The 27,760-nt window shown below is 32.0% G+C and overlaps 1 protein-coding gene across 1 annotated transcript; it reads right to left on the bottom strand.

Moving 5' to 3' along the window:
• LOC108910853 lies at window positions 1–25,555 on the bottom strand. Its single transcript, XM_018715598.2, has 3 exons — window positions 25,347–25,555; window positions 9,007–9,331; window positions 1–335 (listed from the first exon to the last, which is right to left on the bottom strand). Exons 1-3 carry the CDS (start codon window positions 25,380–25,382, stop codon window positions 1–3), a joined length of 696 nt encoding a protein of 231 aa, XP_018571114.1. The 5' UTR covers window positions 25,383–25,555.
• Between the last annotated feature and the right edge of the window lie 2,205 nt (window positions 25,556–27,760).

Here is a 27,760-nt window from a genome sequence, read left to right as displayed (position 1 = left end):
CTAGCACCTCTCGCAATAATATTCACAGCAGAAGGCGGCCGTCAGCGAAGTAATGACATTATAATGGTCCTTGTGATAAATCAAATTTAATTTTAGGTCTTTTGCTACGCCCTTGAATATAACATCGTGGCCTTTGGTACCGTACTGATATACGACGATACAATAGTCTTTTAGATATTGTTGGAACTGTTGCAATTCGGGGATACCGCAACCTTCTTTGGGAATGGTAACACTAGCCGCCTGTAATAATTCGTTGGCCCTCAGGGTTTGTAGCTTCCCGATATCGCGGCGCACCTTGGTTTGGTCCTTGTCTTTGTTCACGTAACCGATCGCCACTACTAGTGCCCACGGCAAACACAAATTGTCTTTATTGTTATAGCGACAATACCACGCCGCTTGGTACACTCCTCATCGAAGGTGTTGTAATTCTTGCCGCGTCCTTACCCGACAGGCATCCGCACAGAGGTCACGCCCAGACAGAACATCTCGGTGTTTAGTGCCGAGAAGTTGGACTGGTATACGGCGAGCGGAGCTGACATCCCACACGTCATCGTAGGTAACTTCTTTAGCGAGCTTGAAACGGACCCAACCATTGCCTGTGGCAAAGTCATTGGAACAAAACAAGAAAGACACCTGGTCTTCGGGGTTAAGACCTTCGACGCCTTTAGTTATGGCCTGCTGGATGGCCTCTTTAATTCATCCTACAGGTTCTGCGCCGGTCGGACGGTTTTTTATTTTAAATTCCAAGGCTCGCCTTGTAGACTGAAACGACGAAGTTTCTTCACGGTATCTCTAATGATGAAAAATTTTGATACCTCGATTTGTTAATAGTTCAAAGATTAAAGATAAGCTGACTAGAAGACCTTAGGGGCTCATAGTTATTACCTTTCATGTAACTAGTGCCGGTAAGTGATGCATGAAAAGAGGTCACGTGATTACGATGTGTTTGATTAAAGATAAGGCATGATTCATGGATTAAAAAAGCTTCAAAAGTATACGAGAAAAATATAAATTTCGAAGGTGAGTAAAACGAAAAGATAGTGAGCGCTTTCTATCTACTGGGCAAGCATATTACCGATCGCGAACAAAAGAAAAAATCGATGAGACCCACTATTTTATTGCATTAATCAAGACGTTTAATTTGATATACGACACGCCATATTTTAAAATTAAACCTCACCTTTATTGAAGATGTTTCAACACCTTTTTAAACTGATACTTATTTCAAATGTGATAACAGCATGACGTAAAACGTGATAACGTGACGTAAAACATGACGACACGACACCTTATACGCGTAATAAGTTACTAGTTGAGACATGTCGGATACTCGTGGTCGACTTTCTTCCACACATTAGCCTGACAGGTACTGCTTTCTTGCCGGAGAGTACAACCCTTGGCGTCTGTAATACCAGTCCTAATAAGATAAGGGTTGTCGCCTTCAAGGGGTATGTATAGATAACGCTTTCGTTTGTGCGCATACGTGCGAACATATTCTGTGGAATTCGGTTGCTGGGGCTTCCAACTAATTATTGTGAGGCCCCCTATGGCTATCAAAGAACCACCCCCACCCCATTACCTGCCTCTGCAGCCACCCTCTGGGCTCTTTTGTCGCTTTCCCTTAGCCAAACTGGTAAGTGTTTTTTTTTGTATTTTCTTTAAATTGTTTCAATCCGCAAATTACTAAAAATTAATTTATGAAAATTAAATATAGAAAAGCAGAAAAATTATTTTATTTGAAAATTAAATCAAGCTGTACTTCACGAAAAATTATAATAAAAAATCAGAAAAAATTATTTTTTATGTAAAAATTACATCAAACTAAACTTTACTAAAACTGTACTATATTTTTAATGTAAAGAGTCAATAGTAATTTTTAATTGTAAGGAAAGACCCTATAACGTTCAATTATGCCCTACAAGTCGCTTATCACCACAACGGATGTGTTTAGTTTGAAACAATGCCGTCGAGATGTTTGAATCGCATTAAGGGTATGACGCCAAACAATTATATTTTTGAATTTGCCCTAACCACAAGACAGCCATTTTTTTATCGTTTCGATAGCCCGAAGGCCTTTCGCGCTCGCGAACGGATTTTAAGCTTTTCGCGTGTGGTTGAAACCTTTTTTTTTTGTTGGCAAGGAAAAATCCAATGATTATCCTTAGGTAATCGTTTAAGATTGACCCCTACACGACCACGGGTACCTGTATCAAGCCATCATCATATTTAACTGTGTATTGAATGGGTACAAACGACACGCCCTACAATGCAGAAAAATCTAGCAACTGACCCTTCGTATGCCTTGTTTCTCCATGTCTCTGTAGTTCTGTTGTCTTGTTTTGAACTTCATGCCTCTCCAACGCTGCTCTCTCTCTGTCTTTCCACTGTTTATAAAAATAATAATATAAATATTAATTCTTTAGATTTTTAGCCGCCATCTTGTCGTTGTTAAATAATTTGTAACTTTTTATAGAGACCCTGTAGCTATTGTTTTCTCAACTGCTAAAATAACACCCTGTATAATGCTGGTTTTAAATAGAATTTTTCTTCGTTAAATAATAAACGTTTGAGTGAGTGTTGTCTTTAATATACCACTATATTTTAATTTACTGCTAATGCCATTTACTTTTTTTTGGTCTGTTTTTTCCTGTTGAAGTAATGGGTTTTTGTCTTGTTTCTCCATGACTCTGTCGTTCTATGGCTAACATTCATACCTTTCCAACGCTGCTCTATCTCTCTCTCTCTCGCGCGCGCTCTCTCCCTCTCTCTCTCTCTGTCTTTCCGCGGTCTATAAAAATAATAATATAAAAAATAATTCTTTAGATTTTTAGCCGCCATCTTGTCGTTGTTAAATAATTTGTAACCCTGTAGCTATTGTTTTTTCTCAACTCCTAAAATAACACCCTGTATAATGGTGGCTTTAAATATATTTTTTTTTTTTCGTTAAATAATAAACGTTTAAGTGAGTTTGCTGTATTTAATAAGCGGTTTTACCAGCTAAATTATAGTTTTTTAAATTAATTATAGAATTTTTTACTATGAAAAATAATTCCATCTAATTGCTGTTTAAGATTATAACTACAACAAAGCTACGTTTTTATGTTGAAAATATGAATATACACTTACCTTTCTTTATCCAAAAGGACACACAGACAAAGCACCACTCACTACAATAGTCCAAGAAACTTTTAATAAAAAACAAGCAGAGCAGACTCGTTGATTTTACGATAATAATAATTCTAATTAGAAAATTGATTATTAATTAGAATCACGGCTATATTCGCGAAGAAAGCCAGCATATAGTGCAGTGACTGCAGTTGATAATCGTGACATTGAAACAGGCTACTTGCTTATTTTGCTGAGACAGCTGTCTGAAAAACAGACTAACTTGGTTTTCTTACCACACCTAAGCGAAATAATTTCTATTTCAATACAATTTAAAAAATAAAAGAATTTGTCATTGGGCTTTAATATGAACTTAAGAAATATATATGAACATTTAAGACGAAGAAGGATTGACCCTTTCTGTTCTATTTTAACACACACGCATTCCTAAAGTGAAACTTTTAATTCCAGTAAATATTTTTAGCCGTAGTCTGCATAATTAAATATGCCCGCATATTTAATTACTAATTCCGCGCTCCACTTATAGCGCCATCTACTGATACGCGCTCGGCCGCGTTTTGACCTAGCACGCTGATACGCGTTAAATACTATTAAAAATTGAGATGAAAATCGCGGCTACTGCCTACGTCACCGCTCGACCACTTGGGCCCGCTTTGGCGGACGAAGCCTTATGTATAAATTTTATATACTGTTTTCTTGTCCATTCATCTCTGTATCTTCACTATTCAAAATTTTGTTAGCTCGGTGTCTATACAAAAAATTAATCTTATGAAGATATCCGTGTAACCCCCTTCCATAAAAACAACATTCTCACAGTATTCTGAGCTTACAAAACTTAATAATTTCATGCATTACGTCAAAGGTTTAAGAAGGTTTGCTGTAATTTCTACTGCAGTTCCAAGGTCTTCTGTTTTAATCTCTTTTACGTAAGTCATCAAAATTGCTGCTTAGTTGGTTTTACTCTAAAAAGCTAAACTGACCTTGGTACACACTTGTTTAAAATAATATATAAGTTAATCAAGTGTTATACATAAAACTCCTTGTTTTAAACTGCGTTCTCAACCACGAAGTAATGATAATTTTTTTCCCAACAGCTTCTTTTGAAACATTACTGCAAATCGGTTTAGACCAGGTCAATGACCAACTTAAGATCTCCACACTTTAAACTAAAGACCCTGTATATACTTTCGATATCAAACAATGTTCTGAAGTTATTTCTTTTTAAGAAGTGTGATAAATGATTCTGTTAGTGAATTAAAACTATCAGTTATAAGATATCTAATTAAAATTTATGCCGACAAAAATTTAAATGAAATAAAATGTCACATTATACTTTTTGACTTAACATATTACGATGTATGCCGATACTGTGATTTGATAGGAAATAACGTAGCAGGTGACAAGATTGTACCGCACATGCATTGAATTATAATTTTAATGTTGAAGATCTCACCAATTCAAATGAAGCATAGGTCGAACATGTGCCCCAAATAGAATGATATAATGATTGCTGTTTATAGTTCATTAACTTCTCCTGCTCTCTTATTGGTATCAAAATACAATTTTTGCTACATATAGATTTTAAATGTATTAAGCTATCAGTTACAAGTTGTTCTGCACATACATAATACATTTTGATGATCTTTAATATTGAATTTTCTGTAAATTCCACAAAGTTGAACACCAGCATGCATGCGTTGAAATTTAGAGTTTTATTATTGTTCGTGTTTAATTTTGAATTTCACAGTCAATCCTTTCTATGCAATCCTTGAGTCATAATATTTAATTTTAAATTTAGTACCAATAAGGCCCAGTTACTTGTTTCTACATATGCGTTTCAATTTTACCTTTAATTTTGAATTTACCAGCAATAATGTCCGGCCATTTGTTTCTGCGCACGAGATTAAATATTACATTTAATTTTAAATTTCCCACCAGCGCGCACCCTGCCGATTCTGACTACGCAACGCAAACCTTTAAATCGTGTTATTTAAATTTAAACTACCCTCCGAACCCTCTGAGTCAATCACTCATCTTACAATTTGTACCTGTCCGTTAATGTTGCTTTCCCAGCGATAAACCGCGTCGTCAAGTTTGAATGTTCTCTAATTTGAATGTCGCGCTCGGCTCGGCCAATTCAATCTACCGCCAATTTGAATGCTGCATTGATCGAACACGTGACTTACATCAAATGATGCAATACCGAATGATGCGATAACTCTCATAATCTCTTCTAGCTATCAAATTATAATTTTGCTGACTTACAATTAGATATTTTAAAACAATAAGGTATTAAATTAAAAGTATATTCTGCACATATGTTTTATCAATATATTTTATTATTTTTTTTTTGATGATCTTAAATTATAATTTACCGCTAATCCCCCGTATATTCAACAAGGACACACCTGTATAAATCCAATTAACACATATGCGACGCCAACCTTTGATCTATGCCGACAAAGGACGCCGACAAAGGACCAAAGGACGCCGACAAAGGACCAAAGGACGCCGACAAAGGACACCGACTTTCCCACGGTCCCCGAAATTTTCCCAGTCTAAACCGTCGCTATACCTACTGGTGACTTTCAATCGTCATTTCTCAGGCTCCAGTACAATCTACAAATATCTATTTGCAGGTCAAATTAAAGCTCATTTCAAGCGCTATGCCGCTATCTGTAGGAATATAAGTATACTTACCACTGCAGTACTCATGTCATTTTCACAGATTTTATTTACGCTACAGCTCTATATGCTACGTCCAAGCTATTATTGGTTTTAAAATTATATTAATATAGGTAATAAACTTAAACCTATCGACGCAGGATACAGGCAATCAATAATAGTTTGAACATAGTCCGAGGGTTTTAAAAAATTTTAAAGCTCTTGGTTATTATTTATATTCTCATTTTTTCTTCTGGGCACATAACTTATACGGCTATAAAGTAAAGGGTTATTTTAAGGTTAAAAGACTTACAGTTTGGGAGATATTAATTTCTCTCGTTTTTCCCCCAAGCCCACGGTTTATAGATAAAGCAGTTATTAGTTTAAAGAGCTTACGATTTGGAATATATATTTATTTCTCTCTTTCTTTACCTACACTGTTTATAGGGATATGGGGCAAAATATTAAAATTTGTGTTATTTTTTTGACCTGGGAAAATCTCATTTCTACAAACGATTAAATTTTCATTTTTACGTTCTTCTTTTTTCTTTGCAATTTACGGTGGCTATATCTCAAGAATTTACAAATAATTTTCTTATAGTTTTGGCGCCTCACTCGTCGTTTGGGGCCTATCTTTCAAAATAAGTCGGGTTTTGCCGACTGCCCGACCTGGCCAGACCGGGCCTGATGAAACTTGATTCAAAACCTGAAAGAGCAATAATTTTTCCATTAATTATGTACTCTTGTTTCATTTCGGTATCTCGATCCGTTTTCGAGAAAAATCGATTTAACGAACACTATGTTTTATGTTTTGATGATACGAGAAATTAAAAGCGAAACAAACTAAGTGTTTCTTCATGTTATTACAACAATTAATGATAAAACAAATGAAATACGTAACAATGATTTAAAGTAATAATTGTTCGAAGAATCCACCGTTGATACTGATACACTTTACACAACGTTTTCTCAGATACCTTCAGGTTTGAAACAACATATTTGGATTGCGTCTGACTTCGCTGGCAGCGATTCGTATTCTTTGGCACAACTCTTCACACGAACCAATAGATTCTTTGTAAACTATATCTTTCATTCAAGACCAAAAAGAAAAATCACGAGGATTGAAGTCCGGATTTCTGGGTGAATAAGCAAAAATGCTTACCTGGCCAATCCAGCGATTTGGAAAAATTGCATCTAAATATGCACGCACTGGCCGAGAAAAATACGGTGGAGTTCCGTCGTGCATGAACCACATGTCTCTTCTTAAATAAAGTAGAACTTCAGGCCATGGAAGCATATTTGCTTAGCCACCCAGAAGACCAGACTTCATCCTCTTGATTTTTCTATTTGGCCTCGAATGAAAGATATAGTTTACAAAGATTCTATTGGTTCGTATAAAGACTTGTGGCAAAGAATACAAATCGCTGCCAACGAAGTCAGACGCAATCCCAATATGTTGTTTCATACTCGAAGATCTCTCAGAAAACGTTGTGTAAAGTGTATCAGTGTCAACAGTGGATTTTTCGAACAATTACTTTAAATCATTATTACGTAGGTATTTCATTTGTTTTATTGTTAATTGTTGTAATAACATGAAGAAACACTTAGTTTGTTTCGCTATTACTTTCTCGTATTATCAAAACATAGTGTTCGTTAAATCTATTTTTCTCGAAAACGCATCGAGATACCGAAATGAAACAAGAGTACATAATTAATGGAAAAATTATTGCTCTTTCAGGTTTTGAACCAAATTTCATGTTAGACATACAGGGTAAAAAGTTATTAACTAAATTTTCTGTAAAATTGGTCGTAAGTGGCGCCCTCTATGAGCAACGCTGAATTTACAACACGCATCTTATTCTTCGCTTAAAAAATATAGTTTCACAAATTTTCAAGTTCCTAACCTACATATTTTCAAAATAATCGCAAAAAACGATTTAAAATTTTAACTTTCAACACCCTGTATTTCCGAAACTATCAACTTTAGAATAAGGCATGTTTACGCCAATGGTCACCATTTTACGTGTAGTATCTTCAGCTTTCGATTTTCCCATTGTTTTATGAATCACTCTGTATATACCAGGCAATTCATATAAAACTTATCTCCAAGGCCCGAAAGTCGATCATACTTTACGTTATATTGTACATTACCTATACAAGGTATTTGCGAAAGGTTGGGAAATCCTAAAGTAGAAGATGCTGGTAGCCAAAATCAGTGCCAAATATGCATTATGCTGGTTTAAAGATACAGGACGTTCAATGTTTGAATTTTATTTTAAAATTTCTTAATAATTTTGAATACTGTCAGACTTTGAACAAAAAAATTGGCACTATTGTTGCATAACAGTTCATTTATGCTTGCATATATCAAGTTACAAATGGGCATATTGAAATACCTATTGATTTGGTGCGATTAATATTTTTGTTAAATAAGTTGTAAGGACAATGAAATAACCTCAAATACTCTTGAAATGTTTTGCTTTTTCTGAATATATAAATTAATTTTGTCATAGGTATTTCGGAACTTTTGTCATATTAAATTGGTCTGGTTAAAACTGTAATAGAAATTATTTTCAATTTCAATTTCTTGTTTGATTGGAAATTATTTGTTTTTTATTCCCTTAATAGAAGCTTCAGTTGTTCATTTTTTTCATTTGCCTATAAAAAATCATTGTCATGAATAGTGAACTAACAAAGGTCACCAATATGCTCTTCAGATTTAATTAGATTTTGTGATGTTGCCTAAAAAACTCAATTTAGTTTTACTTGCGATTGTTTCATCAGGCAGCTTCCCTTCTCATTACAATTATAATATACATAAAACCTTTGGCACAGTCGTTTTAAAAATGTCATCTTTTTCTTTAAGTTTAATTTATATACATATAAACTATCTATCAATATTTGTAACGAGAATGGATGGTGCTTGATGAATTTTATGTGATGAAACTTAGTCAAAGGTGAACGTCGGAATATAGGATGTTTCTCTGAAAGATTGCTTTATTTAAGATGTAGACATATCATTTTTAGATTTCATTTTGGATTACAAATACTACATAAAACTATAATAGAAAAAAAAATATGTTTGGTAAGACAGATCTCTTTGATATAATGTGAATTAACGTATTAGGTAAACTAACACTGACTGTTAGGACTCTTCAAATAGGTATTGAATATATAGAATTTTATGGTAATTGTAATATAATATGCATAACTTGCCATTTGTTGCATCCTCTTCTAAATCAACCTCAATCTTCATATTTTTTATGCTAAAGTGTTCATCATTGGAAATATTTACTTTGACTTCATACCATTCTTCTAGAAGAGCAGGTTGATAGTGAATGAAACTGACATTCAGTTTCGAATTTCTTGGAACAATAGTTGCTGTTGAAAGTGGTCGAATATTGCCAGAGTCTAATTCATTACTAGTATATTTAAAATGCAATAATTCAGGATAGTTGCCATTTGTATCAACTATAGAAGCATATTTTAAATCTAAGCAACATTCTGATGGATTTCCTAGTAGTACATTAATGGAACCTATCTAAAATATAAATATACACATATACAGAAAAACAGTGATGTATTTGGGAATGCAGTCAATAGTGCTAAGGGTAAATATAATAAGAACACTATGTGTTTGTTGTAAAGCATGCAGTGGTTAAGAATCCCGCACACACCTTTTGGTCTTTCGGTGAAATTTCTTGAAAAGCGTTCGGAAATGTTTATTTCCTCGCTCAAGGTATACAGGCTGTTACAAATTTGCTTCTCACTACAGGGATAATGGTAGGAGACGGGAGATACGAACTAGCTTAATTGGGGTCAAAGTTGCGTAATCTGGGGACCAACATTATGCCTCTAAAAAATCAAGGCTAACATGATTAGTTTTCTAAATATTTGAAAAAAAGACGAAATTTTGGAAATCCGTTTTTGTTTTACTTCAGCCTTGTTCGAGGTGATATTGAAAAATTTCTGGTGAATTTCTCATGGCAACTTTTTGTCCTCTGTCGAATGGCATACCTAATCTATTTTTATATGTAACCTTTCGTCTTTCCAGGACCATCTTATTTTTTTTAAATACGGCCCTGGAAATTTTATTACATTTTTTTCAAGCCTTCACGACCGCCAATACTTGCTGTCTCAGTCCAAATCAGATTCAGACATTTTGTTGAGAAAAATTCATCTCAAAATTTGCATTTTTTTATTAAAACTTTAACACTGTAGATTGAAAACTAAGCGTTTTCGGAATATGGTATATTAAGGAAATATATCACAAATCACTTGTACTATAACATCCTGCAAGAAATGCATCAACTTACCAAACATCCTGTATATTTTATTACAAATGAAAACAAGTGGCTATTAGTTTCAGAGGAATATTAATAGTTTTAACCTCAATACCTTTTTTAAACAAAGCACTTATAAATTAGATACAAATAGAGTTATAATTAAATAATTGTAATCCTGTTACACCTGTTTTGCATTTAGCAGTTTTTAACCCGATAAATTGAAAAGACGTGATCACAATTCCACAAGGCCAGGTACATAAAGTACCTAATAGTTTAATAGCAATGGTAAACAAAGAACTTTCTAATTTATTTTTAATTTCATTTGAATACAATTATTCTACAATAAACATTTCCAGAAATTTACAGGATGGCTTGTATTTTTATCAAGCTTTAGAAACCAACTACTAATAAAAGTAATAAAAATTGGTGCCTAGCTGTTTATGTTTTAAATGTATTTATTTTCTTTAGTTTTATTAGACTTGTAGAAAAGGAAGGTAATGGATGCCTTTAAAACAAAAATATAAAGTTCGATCTATAATAAAAATATTCTCTTAAGTTTTTCTTGTAAATCTGACCATTTTAAATAATATATTTAATAAACATTTTTAAAAATATAAACAATGGAATGTTATATTTTATTTATTTATTTATTTTCAAAATATTTTTTAAATAAATTTGATAGTACCCTGTATCATAAAGAGTAAACTTTTTTTTCAAATAGAGTAGCTATACACAGGTTGTTTCAGGATGAATGTAAATGGAAATTGGAATGCTTGTCAAATAAGATATATATATACTTTTGAAAATCCTTAGTGGTGTCAAAATTCTAAGGTTCTTAGTGGCAGTGCCTCCCAGTATTTCCACTATTAGTTGACATAAATGTACATATGGCAGTGGTTTTTTTACCTTTACTTAGATATAGGTGTTTTACATTGTAAATTTCTTCACGTATTCACTTCACAAATTTATTCATAAAGTTCTTCACATATGTTATGATTTCTTAAATTTCTTCATGAATTTTGGAAGTACTTATAAATAAATAGTTACATTATTTATTCACATATTTACTTGAACGTTATTATAAAAAATAATAGATGAAATACATATATAAGGAAAGAGAGTAAAGATTTTATTAATCATTAATAGATTATCGAGGACAATAATAATTTTTTTATTAAGTAGGCAATAATTTTTAGTTAATAAGCTTAAACAATCTTAGAATTACCATTCCTTTATTATAAAAGCAGATATAATTTTTAAAATTCCATGTAGTTTTTTCTTCAAAAGCTTAAATAACGTATAACGGGAATAGTCAACAGTCTAATGTTTATATTTTCACGTTAACAATCCAATACGTAAACTACCTGCTATTTTCAGTAAAAATTATATACTTAACTTGAATTATTTTTTTACTTTGGTGAGTCGTATTAATTTAAAAAACACTGCCTAATTACTAAAATATATAGAAACTTGCTACTAATTACGTTTGGAGAATAATATGTATAGTAGGGCGGTCCAAAAAAAACCGATTTTTTTTGTGTCTCTTGTGAAAATATGTTAGTTTATCATGTTTTAAGAGCCCCCTCAAAAAATCAGCTCAAAGAAATTTTTTTAAAGGTCGCTCAAGATTTTTAAAAATTTCCAAAATCGTCAAAAATTGAATTTTTTTTTGTTTAATTTTTTTCCCGTTATTTTATCATTTTCTACGTTGAAAAAAATCTCGATTCTGAAAATTTGAAATCGATATTTTAATTTCTAAAGGTCACTCATAATTATTTTAATTTTCAAAAATAAAAAATTATAAATATTTGATACTCACAGTGCGGTAGTAAATTTTGCCTCGAGACATTTATTAAGTGTCTCGTGATTAATTTCTATTATTTTGTTGATCAAATTCAATGAAAAAAATTGTGTTCGTTGATATTTATTTTTTAGAAGTCGCTTGAAAACATAGGTACCTACCTACACTACTTTGAAAATTAAAATAATTATGAGTGACATTTAGGAATTAAAATGTCGATTTGAAATTTTCAGAATCGAGATTTTTTTCAACCTAGAAGATGATAAAATAACGGGAAAAAAAATTTAAAAAAAAATTCAAATTTTTACTGACTATAAGTCGCACTATCGTCTTTAGTACTGTGAAGGTCATTTGTCTCGAAAGCTCTTTTTTTATTTTTAAGCAAAACAGAAGGGGGTATGCTATCTCCGTAAACAACAATCTGAAAAAATTTGTTAAAATAATACAGTTATAAAGGCTATACTGTATACTCTGCATCGGACCGTGAACGTAATTGACCATTCCGATACTGTTTTTAAGAATATCAAATTTATAACTGTATTATTTTAACATATTTTTTCAAATTGTTATTTACAGTTATTTGCTACCTATGTCAGTTTTTTCTTTTTTTAAAGAACGCCATATTTACGGAGATAGCACTCCCTTCTGTTTTACTTAAAAATAAAAAAGAAGACCTTTTGAGACAAATGACCTTTACAGTATTAAAGACAATAGTTCGACTTATCGTTAGTAAAAATTGGATTTTTTTTATCAGTTAACAAAAAAATTACGACGAGTTAAAGTGAGAGGTACCAATAATTTTATATGCAGAAAACCGTGATTTTTTCAACATTTTCATTAATAACTAACAAATGGGATAACGAAACCAACTGAAATTTTAGCACACAATAGAGTAATAGTGAGGCTATATATGGTCCAAATTTCAAATTTTTTGCCCCTACGTTTTCTTAATATCGGTTTCCAAACTCAGAGGTCTATTTCATTTATTTCGATAGTAAGTGACTAAAAATAAGCAAAAGTTGATTGTCAAGACAATATGAAATTAAAATCGTGTTAGTTATATTTATATTCAAGAATGTATAATTTTTTTGGTCGTAACTTTTTTCATTAAATATCCAGTGGTTTCCTTCTTATCGGTAAGTAGCTTGAAGATTTGTAGATTTGTAGATTGAAGAAGAAATCTACCTGAGCCAGGCTAATTTTTAAGCTGTAAATTTATTTTGAAGCTACCAAGGAAGTGGAACATAAATAACGATTTTATGTGGGACACCCTGCACGTAAAATTTAATCTTTATTCTTAATAAAGAAAAATTAGTACATATTATTGGTTTTTTATGCGTTATATTTTCGTACTACTTTAAGCTTTACAAAATCTTATTACTTAGGTACTTTTAAAAAATTACCCATATTTATATATCAAAGATAATATTAGCCCATTATGCTTTATTTTAGAACGCATTTTATAATAAACCAACTCTGTGTTTTCACTTTCATTTTCAAGGGTAGCGACACCTGTGACAGAGTATACAAACTAATTATACTCAGAATATCTTAGAATCGCTACAATTCTGGTTTAGATACAAAATAAAAATGGAGTTGTGTGTAAAATGTTGTCATTTTACTTGAGAACACAAATTATAGAATTATTAATACTTAAATATTAATCTGAAAATTAGATACAAATGATCCTAGGTGTCCGTTCTAGTGAGTGAAGTAGTTTGGTTATTGTGCCTGACCTAGTTCCGTCGTAAATGCATTATATTGAATATATTGACAGACTAACAGTATGGTTAAAATTGAGGTACTTTGGCATTTATTTAAATTATCCTTCTGTTCTCATGAGCATTGAAATTTATCTCACTCACTAGCGGGAACCATTGCGAATACATTGATATATAATAATATTCAATTATGTTAGTTTCTTCGATGATTTGTGTCCTCATCTGAAGCTGAAGGTAAAAATATACATACTAAATCGCCCCCTTAATACTTTGTATTTTGAAAACAAAAGAATTTAGGACATATGTTTATATAGGGTGTAACTTCAAGTGAGGGTCAGTTTTTTTGGGGTAATAGTACGTGTTCCCCTGAATACTAATATGTAATTATTTTTTATCAATTTTACGTAAATTCGTTAGTAATTGTAAATAAAACTGATTTATGATTAGAGCTGCCACAATCGGTCCGCTAGTCATTGGCGCCGTCAGTCAGCCACGCGAGCTGCCTGGCCTAGCTGTCGGTTTAGTCGCCAATATCTTCGTAATCGTAAAACAGCAAAACATTTATACTATACTGACTAATATATATACATATATATATATATATATATATATATAGGGTGACCCATTAACGGTATCGAGCGGCTGTATATAGGAAACTAGACGTGCTACGATTATAGCGTAAAAAATCTATTAACAAATACGGTCAAAAGAAATTGATTTAAAATATTTTCAAGTTTGTAACTTCACCGCTAGGGGGCGCAACTGCTATAGTGTTACAGAGAATTGTCGGTTTTTCGAAATTTCGCCTATATAACCTAAGTTGAAAATACACTTTTTAAATACACTGTTAAGCCCTTCACAAGTTTTGTTTGAACTTTTTTTTTTGTTGTTACCATAGCAACGCCAGTTGGGCCATTCCTATGTATCTAGCTTAATACATGATGCACGTCAAAAATCTTTATAATTATGTTTTTTGTTGCATTTTTTGAGGCGTTGATGCTTGTAAAAATAAATTTGAGATTCATGGCCAACTTTATAAGAAACCATAAAAAAACCGGAAAAGTATCGAAAGTTTAGGGTCGTCTAACTTTTTTATTTAGATTTAGATAGAGGAAACTTATTTTAATAAAATTTCATGGCGAAATTGATATCTTTCACCTGATGTAAACAAATCAAGTATCGTATGTAGTTTGCTGCGCCCTCTACACGGACAGAAAAAAATTGTCATCGAAGCAGGCTGCGGATAGAAAAAATTATTTTCTTTTCCTTGTCCTTATCTTTTATATCTATTACATTTTTATAATTTTGGTATCAAAGATGTAGATTAATGTATAGAAATTGTTTTAAACAGGCCAACTACAAAGAATTTTATGAGTTCAGTTTATCATCATAGAAGTAAGGTCCTATGATTTTGGTATCAAGAATTCTAACCCAAACGTTTACTGAAAACCTCTGTTGAAATGCAGTTTCTCCGTGCCAATGTAAATTGCCTTTAGTCCATTTGAAGTAAAAGTTCTTATTAAAAATCCATTGTTACAAAAATGAGGCACATCTGACCGAGAATTCTTCTGCATATAAAAAAATGTTTCCTCTTTCTTTCTTGTCACCACCTACAGAATCCTAATCTCCTCGGTTTATCTTCCTCCCTCAAGCTCAAGAGGTGCACTTTTTTCACCTTATTATAACATTTGAAACCATTTTTTCGTAATATTCTTGCACTATCCTTTTCTAAATTGTAGTTCACTTCAATCTCTCACTGTTTTGCTAATTTATCCTATTTACATAATTTAAAATTATGTTAACATTATCTATTTTATTAATAACAGCTGATTTTATTAGCGAGGATTTTCTACATTTTCACAAGTGCTTGAATAGAATTGAAATTGCATTGATAGTACAATACAAACATATTACTTCTCAATATGTGAAAATATTATTATTATTATTATTCAAAATTTTCATTTTTCCAATCACAGTTAACTGTAACAATTTCCAAACTAACAGTTATATATAAACTAACAATAAACAATTTGTTAAATAATGACATAACTGGGATAACACTTTTGTTTTCATAGTGCTATATTTAGCGTAAACTACTTTGTCAGTTTTCTCTAAAGTAAAAAACCAATATTATAATAATGTGTGTATTTTGCTTAAAACAAGTACATTATATTTATTAATTTTTTTGTAGTTGACATGTGTCTACAACAATTTCTACGTTAAAACGAAAATGTTTACATTTGTTATACCAAAATGATAAAAAATGTAATAGATATAAAAGATACAGGCAACATGTAGTGTATCGCATGAAAGAGGAGAAGAGGGGAGGACAAGCAATTTTTTGTAGCCACAGCCTGCTTCGATGGCAATTTTTTTTGCTCGCGTTGAGGGCGCAGCAAATTACAAAGGATGTTTTAAAAATCTGTTTACACTAGGTGAAAGATATCAATTTTGCCATGATATTTTATTAAAACAAGTTTTCTGTCTCTTAAAATAAAAAAGTTGGACGACCCTAAACTTTCGGTACTTTTCCGGTTTCTTTATGATTACTCACAAAGTTGGCCATGGATCTCAAATTTGTTTTTACGAGTATAAAGACCTCAAACCAAAAACATATAGATTTTTGACGCGCGTCGTATATTAAGCGAGATTCATAGGAGTGGCCCTCTTATAGTAAACAGTCTGTATATTGGAATAGAAAAGAATTTTATAAAAGTAAAGGAACATAATGAGTTCTACAAATATCTATTTAAGCTGCTCCCTTCGTTTAAATGTTTGATTTTTTATTTTTTTTTTAAATTATTTAAAAAAAGCAAGGAGTAATAAGTTATGTACTAAGGGCAGCATCACAGCTGTATCAGTACCTATACTCCGCGGTCGAAATTATAGAGAGTGACTCAGACATAATATGAAAACACTATTACCATAATGCGTATAAAATATAAAATGATTTTTATACGGTTCAATATTATTTATCTTTGTGCCGCTCGCTACACACATCGATAGAATCTATAATGGTCTATAGACTGAGTTATATTGAACGTCGATCTATATTCTATCTCTGTCTTTTGCACTTGTTAGGGAATAGGGAAATGCTTTTTTAGTGGGGTGTAAACGGACTTGATTTATCCGTCCTGAGAAACGTCATAGCATAGGCGTAGACGAGGGGTCTAATTCCATGGCTATAATAAATTTATAAATTAAAAAAATACAACTGGGACGTTTTAAAATGCTGTAATAATTAAAATGGATCAAAGTGCCGGTTATAGCAAACCGTAAAAATATATTAGATGTTATGTTTTATTATCTTTTTTCAATATTTTCTATATTTTGTTGCCTTTTACACAGACACGCCAATGGATTTTCGTCCCCGGCACGCTTCATCCCCCTTACTAGTCCAAAAGCTAGCGATGAGTCACTCTCTATAATTTCGACCGCGGAGTATAGTAAATTTGTCCAACAAAGCGGCACTCAACATGTGTTATTTCAAAAGTGTGTGGTTATAGGGAAAGTTAAATAACAAACAATAATTTCGTTTACTAAAAAAATATATAAACAATAATGTAATTCAGTATATACACACTTGTATATGTATAAAAAAGTTTAAAATAAATATTATTAAACATAAAGTAATAAGTATTAAATAGTGCACAACACAGGTATTAAAAAACTGGCGAAAGCCCGGAGACTCAATTTATGTTTGATTTAATCTTCAACTGATTGCATATTTGATATAGTAAATAATAAAACATTTCATTCCTTCTGGAATAAATACAATCCTGAGTGGAAATTACCATGTCGAACCAGCTTGGAAGTAGATTATTAATTGTGCAAATATTACATCAGTAGAAGTCGAACGGTCGTTCTCTTCAGATTAAGATATTTCATCACCGCCGCGAATAAGTTTCGCTGAAACAAGGGTAGAAACATACCTGATTATGCGATGAATATCCAGATTGTGCAACCGATGGCAACGATGCGTATAACAATTTACGTGTTTCCCAATGATACACGACATAAATCATTATTCACTTTATTGTATGTTGATGATACGCACGCCTTTGGTGCGCGGCCATTATGACAGCTGAATTTATGATTTAAAATCATTTTTGCAGTTTAAAAAAACGAATATAATAAAATATAACAATACTAATCTGATATGAAATATATTTTTTAAATCGTTTCAGGTTTTTACCAACAATTGTTATATTTTTTTATGCAGTGGTTAATTTGTGAATCTTTGACATTGACCTACGATCGAAATAAATGAATAGAATAGAAGTTTGGAAACAGATGTTTAGAAAACGCATAGGTAAAAAAATTTGAAATTTTGACCTTACTCTATTGTGTGCTAAAATTTCAGTTAGTTTCGTTATCCCATTTTTTAGTTATTCATGAAAATGTTAAAAAATCATGATTTTCTGCCTACAAAATTGATACCTCTCACTTTAACTCGTCGTAATTTTTTTGTTAATTGATAAAAAAAATCCAAATTTTTACTGACGATAAGTCAAACTATTGTCTTTAGTACTGTGAAGGTCATTTGTCTCAAAAGCTCTTCTTTTTTTATTTTTAAGTAAAACAGAAGGGAGTGCTATCTCCGTAAATATTGCATTTTTTAAGAAAAGAAAAAACTGACTCAAGTAGTAAATAATTGTAAACAATAATCTGAAAAAATGTGTTAAAATAATACAGTTATAAAGGCTATACTGTATACCCTGCATCGGATCGTGGATGTCATTGACCATTCCGATACTGTTTTTAAGAGTATCGCATTTATAACAACTGTATTATTTTAACAAATTCTATCAGATTGTTGTTTACAGTTATTCACTACCTATCACTTTTTTTTCTTTTTTTTTAAAGAATGCAACATTTACGGAGATAGCCCTCCGTTCTGTTTTGCTTAAAAATACAAAAAACAAGAGCTTTTGAGACAAATGACCTTCACAGTATTAAAGACAATAGTTCCATTTATCGTCAGTAAAAATTTGGAATTTTTTTATTATTAACAACCTGGTATGATATGGTAGGATGGTAAACGAACGAACGAACCTTCGACGAAACGGGAATGGCCGATACGTCATCACTCTTTTATTTTGTTACATTTGAATTTTAGTTTTCGACATTATCGGTTTACGAGAGGGTGTGGTCTTACTGTATAACCTTAGAAAATTATTTCAATGTTTAGTTACGGTACAGTGTATTTTTCTATTTTAATTTTCATGTTTTTGGTATATTATGAAAAAGCCTGAAAGCGAATCAAGAAAGCTGAAATGGTTAGAGTCTATTTTTTGTCAAAACGTATGTGCAAAATAAATATATCAAATTATGTCATGAAAAAATTACTATTTTTATTTAATTTTCCTTTTGTACTATTACACCACCACACACAAAAAAAGTTGTCTGAACTATATATGCGACATATGATTTCCGATGTATTTTCGCCCGCTGAACACGAATGCGGAGTCAGAATTGCTCCATCACCCTTCAATTTTCAGCAAAACACTGAAGAATCTTCAGAAAAAGGAAAATTTTAATTTTTCAGGGTTTTGCTGAAAATTGAAGGGTGATGGAGCAATTCTGACTCCGGATTCGTGTTCAGCGGGCGAAAATACCTAGGAAATCATATGTCGCATGTACATTTCAGACAACTTTTTTTTTTGTGTTTGGTGATGCATTCCGAGTTTTCTCTGACTCCACCGGAGTTAGTAGAAGCAGCGAAAGTAGCGTCACAAAAATTATTGCCAGCTAAATCGCGAAAAATTTACGAAACCGCGTATTCAAGATTTATGGAATGGAAGATGAAAAAGATATGCAGTTCTTTTTCGGAGACGGTGTTATTGGCTTTTTTTGTGGAACTGGCACAACAACAAAAGTCATCAACAGTGTGGTCAAATTATTCAATGATTAAAAGTATGTTAAAATCCAATAATAATATAGACATTTCAAAATATTTCAAACTAATTACATTTCTGAAACAAAATGGGAAAGGTTATACGCCCAAGAAATCTGCGATTTTTACGATTATACAAATTAATGATTTTTTAAATAATGCTCCTGATGAAGTTTATTTAATGGCCAAGGTTGTTGTTGTATTTGGGATTGCAGGAGCTTGACGAATTTGTGAAATCAGCCAGGTAAGATTAGATGATATTGAAGATTCGGGAACGCTATTAATTGTGAAACTTAAGCAAACAAACAATGATGTAAACAGGAGATTTGTAGTTACTGAAGAATATTCGTCCAGCAGCAGCAAAAGATTGTCGCCTGTTTTATGCATATCGCAATGGGAAATGTATCAATCAAGTTGTGGGTAAAAATCAGTTTTATAAGGTATCTGAAACAGTAGCTAATTTTCTTCAACTTGACAATTCTAACTCATATACAGGTCATTCATTTCGGAGATCGTCTGCTACATTTTTAGTTGAATCTGGGGGAGACTTGATGACACTAAAGAAACATGGCGGTTGGAAGTTGTCAACGGTCGCTGAAGGATATATTGATGATTCGGTAGCACACAGGACAGAAATAGCTATAGTCCATTGAAAAGTTACATTTGGGGTTGCAAATGTCAGAGCAAGCAATTTTATTTTTTTGATGTCAAGAAGGGGTTAGTGTAAAGTTAAATCCATGTTTGTGGGGCCGCAACCCTTGTGCATCGGCCGCCATCTTGTAAAAAGGGCTGCGAATGGTTTTTATACTACTACTTACTATATCGGGCAAACTATTCGTTGCACAAAAAATTTGTAAATACATTTTTTGTTGCAAATTAAATTCTTTCCAAATTTAGTTCCATAACTTTTAGTCGTAGAACCAAAATTAATAAAGTTATTAACGAAAATAGATACAAATTTGAGAACGAATTTTCTTTTGGTCGTTATAACTTTTTTTCTGGTCATTTTACAAAAAAAAATACATCAGAGCATTTTGATAGAGGGGTTTTTAAGGAATAATTGAATAATTTCCATTGCAAACTTTTTTCAAATTTTATTTATTTATTAGGGTTTTACAGCGATACAGCGTACTTACACTATTCTCCATATATATTAAGTATACATTAATATGAATGATTAGGTATAGGAGGCGTCCTTCAAAGTTTTCTTCCAGTTGTGTAATTGTGAAAAGTATTTTGAGTTTTGTGGATACTATTTTGAATTTTGTGGACAAGAGGTGGGTTTCATTGTCGATCAAGCAGAATCAGATGCAGATACGCTCATCGTTCGCTCCGCTCTTGCTGCATCCCAATCGTTCGACTCAGTTACTATTGTCGCCGAAGATATCGACATTCTTGTCTTGCTCATGGTATTTGGAAGAACACATTCAAATGTATTTTTTTTTTAAACCATCAAAAGGACGTACAGCCGAGCAATTATATTGTCCGTCAAGTTTTATGTACGGAGACGTCATTGTGGATAATCTGTTATTTCTGCATGCCTTCTTAGGATGCGACATGACTTCAGTAGCTTACAACATCGGTAAAATGAAATTTCTCACAACCCTTGAGACACATCCTGAGTTAGCTAGTGGAACGGAGTTATTCTTTAATGAGAGAGTCGACCCTACTTTGCTCACTGCCGTTGGCGAACGTTTTTTCATCTCTTTATATGGTGGCAATAAAGATGATGATTCTCTTGACAGTCTTAGATATAAACAATTCGCCAAGTCAATGACAAAGAATACATTTAATTTGTCTTCATTTCCTCCAACACAAGACACAGCCCGCTTGCACAGCCTTCAAGTCTATCATCAGGTCCAGTCGTGGCTCGGGAATTACAACGACCCTCAAGACTGGGTCTGGAAAAAGTATGGACAAATATTGATGCCTGTTCAAAGTTCAAAACCTCTAGCACCCCCTGAGCTTCTAAAATTGATATTCTGCCGATGCAAAGGAAACTGTGGAGCAATGTGTGGATGTCGGAAGGCAGGCCTCAAATGTTCTACAGTGTGCCTGAATTGTTCTGGGGAGACATGCAGCAACATAATGGAGATACCAAAATTGATCGAGGAGAAGGATTTTGAAGATGAACTGCCAATAATGACGTCACTTCATTCTCCATCCTTCCTCAACAATTCAATATCGGAAACTCAACCAGATCCTGAGTCGCAGCCTGGCCCATCAAAGAGACTGAGAACACAGTAGATTGGGAAATATATTTCGATATTTTTTATTACACTAATTATTATGTCAGCTAGAAAATGTCCGTGGATTCTGCCTAGGGATACGACGTAAAAAAACGCGCCACCAAACTCTACCTCGTAGGAGGTGGGAAAAAGAGTCAATAACTAATTAACAACATTGCAATATCAATCATTAAATTGTTTCTTTTAAAAATAATGGAACGATGAGAGAAAACTATGCCTAATCATTCATATTAATGTATACTTACTAGTACTGGAGAATAGTGTAAGATTCGCATCGCTGTAAAACCCTAATAAACAAATCAAATTTGAAAAAAGTTTGTAATGAAAATTATTCATTGAAAACCCCTCTATCAAAATGCTGATGTAATTTTTTTGTAAAATGACCAGAAAAAAGTTATAACGACCAAAAGAAAATTTGTTCCCAAATTTTTATCTACTTTCCTTAATAACTTTGTTATTTTTGGTTCTACGACTAAAAGTTACGGAACCAGATTTGTAGAGAATTTAATTTGCAATAAAAAATGCATTTACAAATTTTCTGTGCGGCGAATAGTTTGCCCGATATAGTAAGTAGTAATATAAAAACCAATAGCAGCCCTTTTTACAAGATGGCGGTCGATGCACAAGGGTTGCGACCCCACAAACATGGATTTAACTTTACACTAATCCCCTCTTGACATCTAAAAAATAAAATTGCGCGCTCTGATTTTTGCACGCTAAGCCCAAAAATATGTAACATTTCATTGGACTACTAATAAAGTGTTTAGAACGTGTGGCAGTGCTGAAATAACATCCGATTTTCGACCAGGTACATCAACGGCTGTTGTGTCCATGTCAAAAAAAAATACACAAGAAAGTTCGACTGTTATACCGAATAGTTTAAGAAACATGTCATTTATGCAATGTACATTTAATAATTGTACTTTTGGTGTAAAGGAAATGTAACTTATGTATATTGTATATATCCGGGAAAAAAGTACTCACTTTTTTCCCGGGGAAAACAGCAATTTCATAAAAAGTGACATTTTGTTACCTGTCAACAGAGATAAAATGTCAAACTTTTTTCCCGTTACAGAAAAATAGTAATTTTCTCATGGCACATATTGATACATTTATTTTCAGCAGGAAATTTTGAGCATTGAAATGGGTTTTACTAGAAAACGGCTCATGCTATTAAAATCTAAGAGTAACTTTTTTATGTAAAATATGATAAATTTTCATAATTTCTGTTCAGAAAGTAGAAAAAATTGCGTATAAAAAAAATTGTAGAATTTGCCCCATTACAAATTCGCTCCTCACTACAGGGCTCTCGGAAACGGTAAGAGATACGAAGTAGCTTAAATGGGGGCAAAATTGCATAATCAGGAGACCAATATGCCTCTAAAAAATCAAGGCCAACATGATTAGTTTTCGAAATATTTGAAAAAAAAACCGCAATTTTGGTAATCCGTTTTTGTTTCATTTCAGCCTTGTTTTGAGGTGATATTGAAAAAAGAAAACACTTTCTCATAGCAACTTTTTGCCCTCGATCGAATAGCATAATCAATTTTTATATGTAACGTTTCGTCTCTTTAGGACCATCACTAACTTAATTTTTTTAAATACGACCCTGGTAATTTTATTACATTTTTGCAAGCCTTCATGACCCCCAATACTGTACTGCCTCAGCCCGAACCAGATTCAGACGTTTTGTCTTATTTCTATGTTTATTGAATTTATCGTACACTCTTAGTGTCGTTAGACCCTGTGAAATCCACCTAGTTAGAGATTAGATTAGAGCCGAAATCAAACAAAAAGTCTTCCGTAGTTAAGAATTTTTATATTTGTACAAATTCCTTTTTTAAACTGTTACCTGTGATGTTTTTATTTATTTGGATCGGAATAATGACCTATGTACGCGGTAGGTGGACCTATTATGTTTGCTAACTTCGTATGTAATTCTCGAACAGTAAGTACCTAATTTTTAATTGAATAATTTTTAAGAAAATTTTAAGTTGTATCCTATTGTAGTTTTTTCCTGATGAAGAAACAAAATATAGTTCGAAAGCTTGAAAATTTGAAAGAGTGTAACTTTTTTATCCTTGGCTCCGTCCCCTAAGAAAGAAATTTGTTTTTTAACTTGGACAGTCGTCTAATTTTTTGGCTTTATAAACAGGGTGCCCCGGTACTTTATAAAAAAAGTCGAGTACAGATAGATGAGGTCAAAATAATATCAGTTCTTCATATGGACCTTCGTTAACAAGTTACCGGGCCTCAAAAGTGAAAATTAAAAAGTTATTTTTATTTATAGTTTCTAAACTATTACCTGCTGCTTTGGTGATCGATAACGCATGCGTATAACTTGTTGTTGATGTTATAAGTGAAACGATCGCAATCTTCCTGTATCAAAAATAAGTTCCCTGAAGAATAACGATAATACCCTCCCTCTTGGTTCAACTAAAATTAACAGTTTAAGAAATATTTGAGATTTTATGTCACAGTGCACATCGAGCGGCGACTCCACCATTTTTTGTTTTTAATTTTGAATTGGACATAATTACTATGTTAGAACCGTACATATTTTTAAAATAAGCGCCTAGAAAATTTTACTGTCTGCTAATGTAAATTTCACTAACAAAATTTGACAAACACACTTTACACATACCTAACAAAATAGAAAAACAGAACAATAATAAGTAAAGTAAATTAAAAAACAATTTAAAAGAAAGAAAACTATCAAAATACATTTTCAATATCGTTTAAAGACGAACAAAAAAGTATTTTACCATTTCTCTGTAGGACCGTCAGAAAAAATGTTACAGTCGAAAAAGTGAACTTCCACTAAAACGGCATGTTTTAAACAATGTGGGCCGCCTTTTTCAGCGTGCGGATACGGTACATAATATTCTACACTGTTTTTACTATCTGCTCACAAAAAATCAGCCTGACCCAAGAATTATGCATGCATACTCTATATTTCCTGGTCTAATAAACATTGCAAATATTTCATAAATAATATGATTTTAAAAACCGACCAATACGGCCCTGTACAGTGAAACCGGCGAGAATTAGACCCTTCTTTTATAAGGCAATTCTGAATTATTTACTGAGTTCTATTTGTGGTTAAAGTTCAATTAACTCGAACTGAAACACCCTGTATAGCTCTAACAATATGTCCTTAAAATCCTCAAACTTCTTAAGGTCTTAAGTTCCTTTTAATTTTAATTTAGATTTCACATATATCTTTATTTATACGGGTAAGCAGACACATTTTTATAATAAAAAAAATTGAGCAATATAAATATTCTGACAAACCATAGAAATTTATTACATTTCCAACTTTTCAACTTCAATTTACTTCGCAAATCCTGTGTATAGTGTGAAAGTGTATGATTGGATTATTGCGTCCTATTTCATGACCAATTTATTAAAGCTAGGGAATTTATCACAACTTTTGTATTACATGTAGGCACTAATAACCTTGACCAATATCTTGATCAATTTATTGGGTAAAAAATTAGTTATTGTAAAACAGGTTTTATTATTACATATAAATTTAGTGTAGTCTCACATAACCATTCACCCTTTTCCCTTCCGTTCATATTAATTTCAAATTATCCTCACCTGTATTTCCTTATTAACATCATTTGAGTCGGCCATAAATTCAATAATAAATTTTTTTACCTCATTGCTGTGAAAATTTAAAGAATTACTTTCTAAATTAGTAACAGCAAATTCCGAGCTATATTCTGGTGTGTTGACAGTTACAGAAACTTTTGTGAATGTTAGAAGAAATGGACAAGTATTCCTACAAATAATATTACTTATAAGTGACAGAAAATGGAATGGAATCAAAGAAAATAAATGTTACAACTGAAAAAAAAACTACAAAATTTAAAATTGTCATTTTTAAATTTCATATTAAAAAAAGCTGTTTTTGAATTACGGTTAGTTATAAACAAGAATTGCCCGGTATATGAAAATTGAGATTATTCAAACAAGTAAAATGGATTTTTTGCTGAAATAAATAATACTACATTTTACAACAAAGGATCAAAATACTGTTTTTTTTTTTTTCATAAGTGAACAATGGGGTGTTTTTACCTTTTCAGATATTGCGATAAAATATGACAAAAAAACTATATTTTTAAATTTTTTATGAATCAACTGAAAATTAAAAAAACAGTAAAATGAAGTTTTTTCTGTAGTAACATACATGCCTGTAGGTAAGGAGGCACTTCAGACCACCCTCGCCACTCCACTTTTAGGCCACACCCCTCCGCTTGTTCGATCAATCAGAGCGCGGCATTCAAATTGGCGGGCGATTCAAATGGCTAATCAGGGCGCGGCAATCAAATCGGCGAGAAATTGAAATAATTAAAAGGACGGATATAAATTTCCACGTATGAACAGAAGTGATTGACCGAGAGGGACCGAAGGTATATTATAAGTAAAATTTAAAAGCTTGCGCAGTAGAGATTGGCATAGTGAGACTTAGCAATAAATTTAAAATTAAATAATAAAATTTAAACGTATGCAGCGAAAGAATTTGTTGGGTCTTATTGGCGGTAAATTCAAAATTTCAGATGAGCTAAAATAATATATATGTAACATTAAAATTTAAACGTTTGCGTAGTAGATATCGGCAGGGTGAGGATTAATGGTAAATTTAAAATTAAATAATAAAATTTACAATACAAGTATGTGACAAAATAAATGCAAACATGTAATTAATTCCTTTAAAATCCCTAAGTCAGCATAAATCGTAACATTTAGTTAACGTGATCGACCAACGTTCCATTTTAATTGGGGGGAGATTTAAAATCCAAGAAAAAATTTCGACATGTGCGAAAGCGTATGATTAGACGGGATTGACGTTAATTTAAAATTCATGACAAAATTGAAACGCATGTATAAAACATACTTATAACCTGATGCCTTATTTCCTTTAAAATTTCCGCTTTGAACAAAATTTTGAACAATGAAATCTAAATTTTAAGTGTATTTAATAAAAGCGTTTATAAAGGTTCAAATGGTTTTATTTCTTTTAGATACACTACCCCACAGTATAAATAAAAACATAATTGTTGGAGCATAGGTATCTAATAAATGTGTAACATACAGGGTGTTTGGAAAAGTTGGTACAAAATTTAAGGGGGTGAAAGTAGAGCCAAAAATAGTAAAAAAAGTTTCTATAATCATTGGTTCTCCGGAGCACCGTTACGGAGATATGGCCCTTCAAAGAGGTCTTATCATTTGGATATTTTTTAAAATAACTTTCTGATTAAGATAACGGAATGAAAATTGTAGGTAATAATTATACCATCAGGGTCTTTAACTACCATAAGTTTCATCAAAATCGGTTATAAATAAGGATAGCTTTCGATTTTTTTTATTCCTTTGAATTATCAAGCAAATAATATTATTTTTTAATGAATTAGACTTTTTTGAAGAAAAAATGTCTGTACTTATTTTTCGAATTCTGCGTAGTTTAGTCAGAAATAATTATTTTTTAAATAATGTATGGCTCTTAACAGAAATTTTTCGATATTTTTTATTCCTTTGAATTATCAAGCAAATAATATTATTTTTTAATGAATTAGACTTTTTTGAAGAAAAAAATGTCTACTTAAGTATTTTTCGAATCCTGCGTAGTTAAGTCAGAAATAATAATTTTTTAAATAATGTACGGTTCAGAACAGTAACTTTTTTTTAACATTTTCACATAGTAGGCATCTTTTATAGTGACAGTTTCATTGTAATGATACTAATGATTGTCACTTTCGCCTTCTATGATTTAAATTATTATGTTTTTTTATTTTCTTAGTTGTAATCTTTGTGCTCAACTGTGCATTTCATTAGATTTTTTTACAACCATGAACTATCATGTTTCTCACTTCCGGTTTTACCGGAAACCACCGTAACTCTTTTATTTTAAATGACATGCTGTATATTTTTCTTAAAATTTGAATTATAAAAAAATCCATTTTTGTGAAGTATTACATTTTGTATTTAGATTTCAAAACAGAAGCGAAATT

Source organism: Anoplophora glabripennis, unplaced genomic scaffold (genome assembly GCF_000390285.2).
Source record: "Anoplophora glabripennis isolate ALB-LARVAE unplaced genomic scaffold, Agla_2.0 scaffold718, whole genome shotgun sequence".
Taxonomy (NCBI): domain Eukaryota; kingdom Metazoa; phylum Arthropoda; class Insecta; order Coleoptera; family Cerambycidae; genus Anoplophora; species Anoplophora glabripennis.
This window is presented reverse-complemented; position numbering and strand designations above follow the sequence as displayed.

Excerpts from the sequence above, each read along its gene's own strand:
- LOC108910853 (XM_018715598.2), bottom strand. The coding sequence starts at position 25,382 with ATGGCCGACTCAAATGATGTTAATAAGGAAATACAG. Across the intron at positions 9,332-25,346 it reads ATGTTAATAAGGAAATACAG|ATAGGTTCCATTAATGTACT; the intron begins GTGAGGATAATT and ends TTTATATTTTAG. Across the intron at positions 336-9,006 it reads AGAAGAGGATGCAACAAATG|TGGCGATCGGTTACGTGAAC; the intron begins GCAAGTTATGCA and ends GGGCACTAGTAG.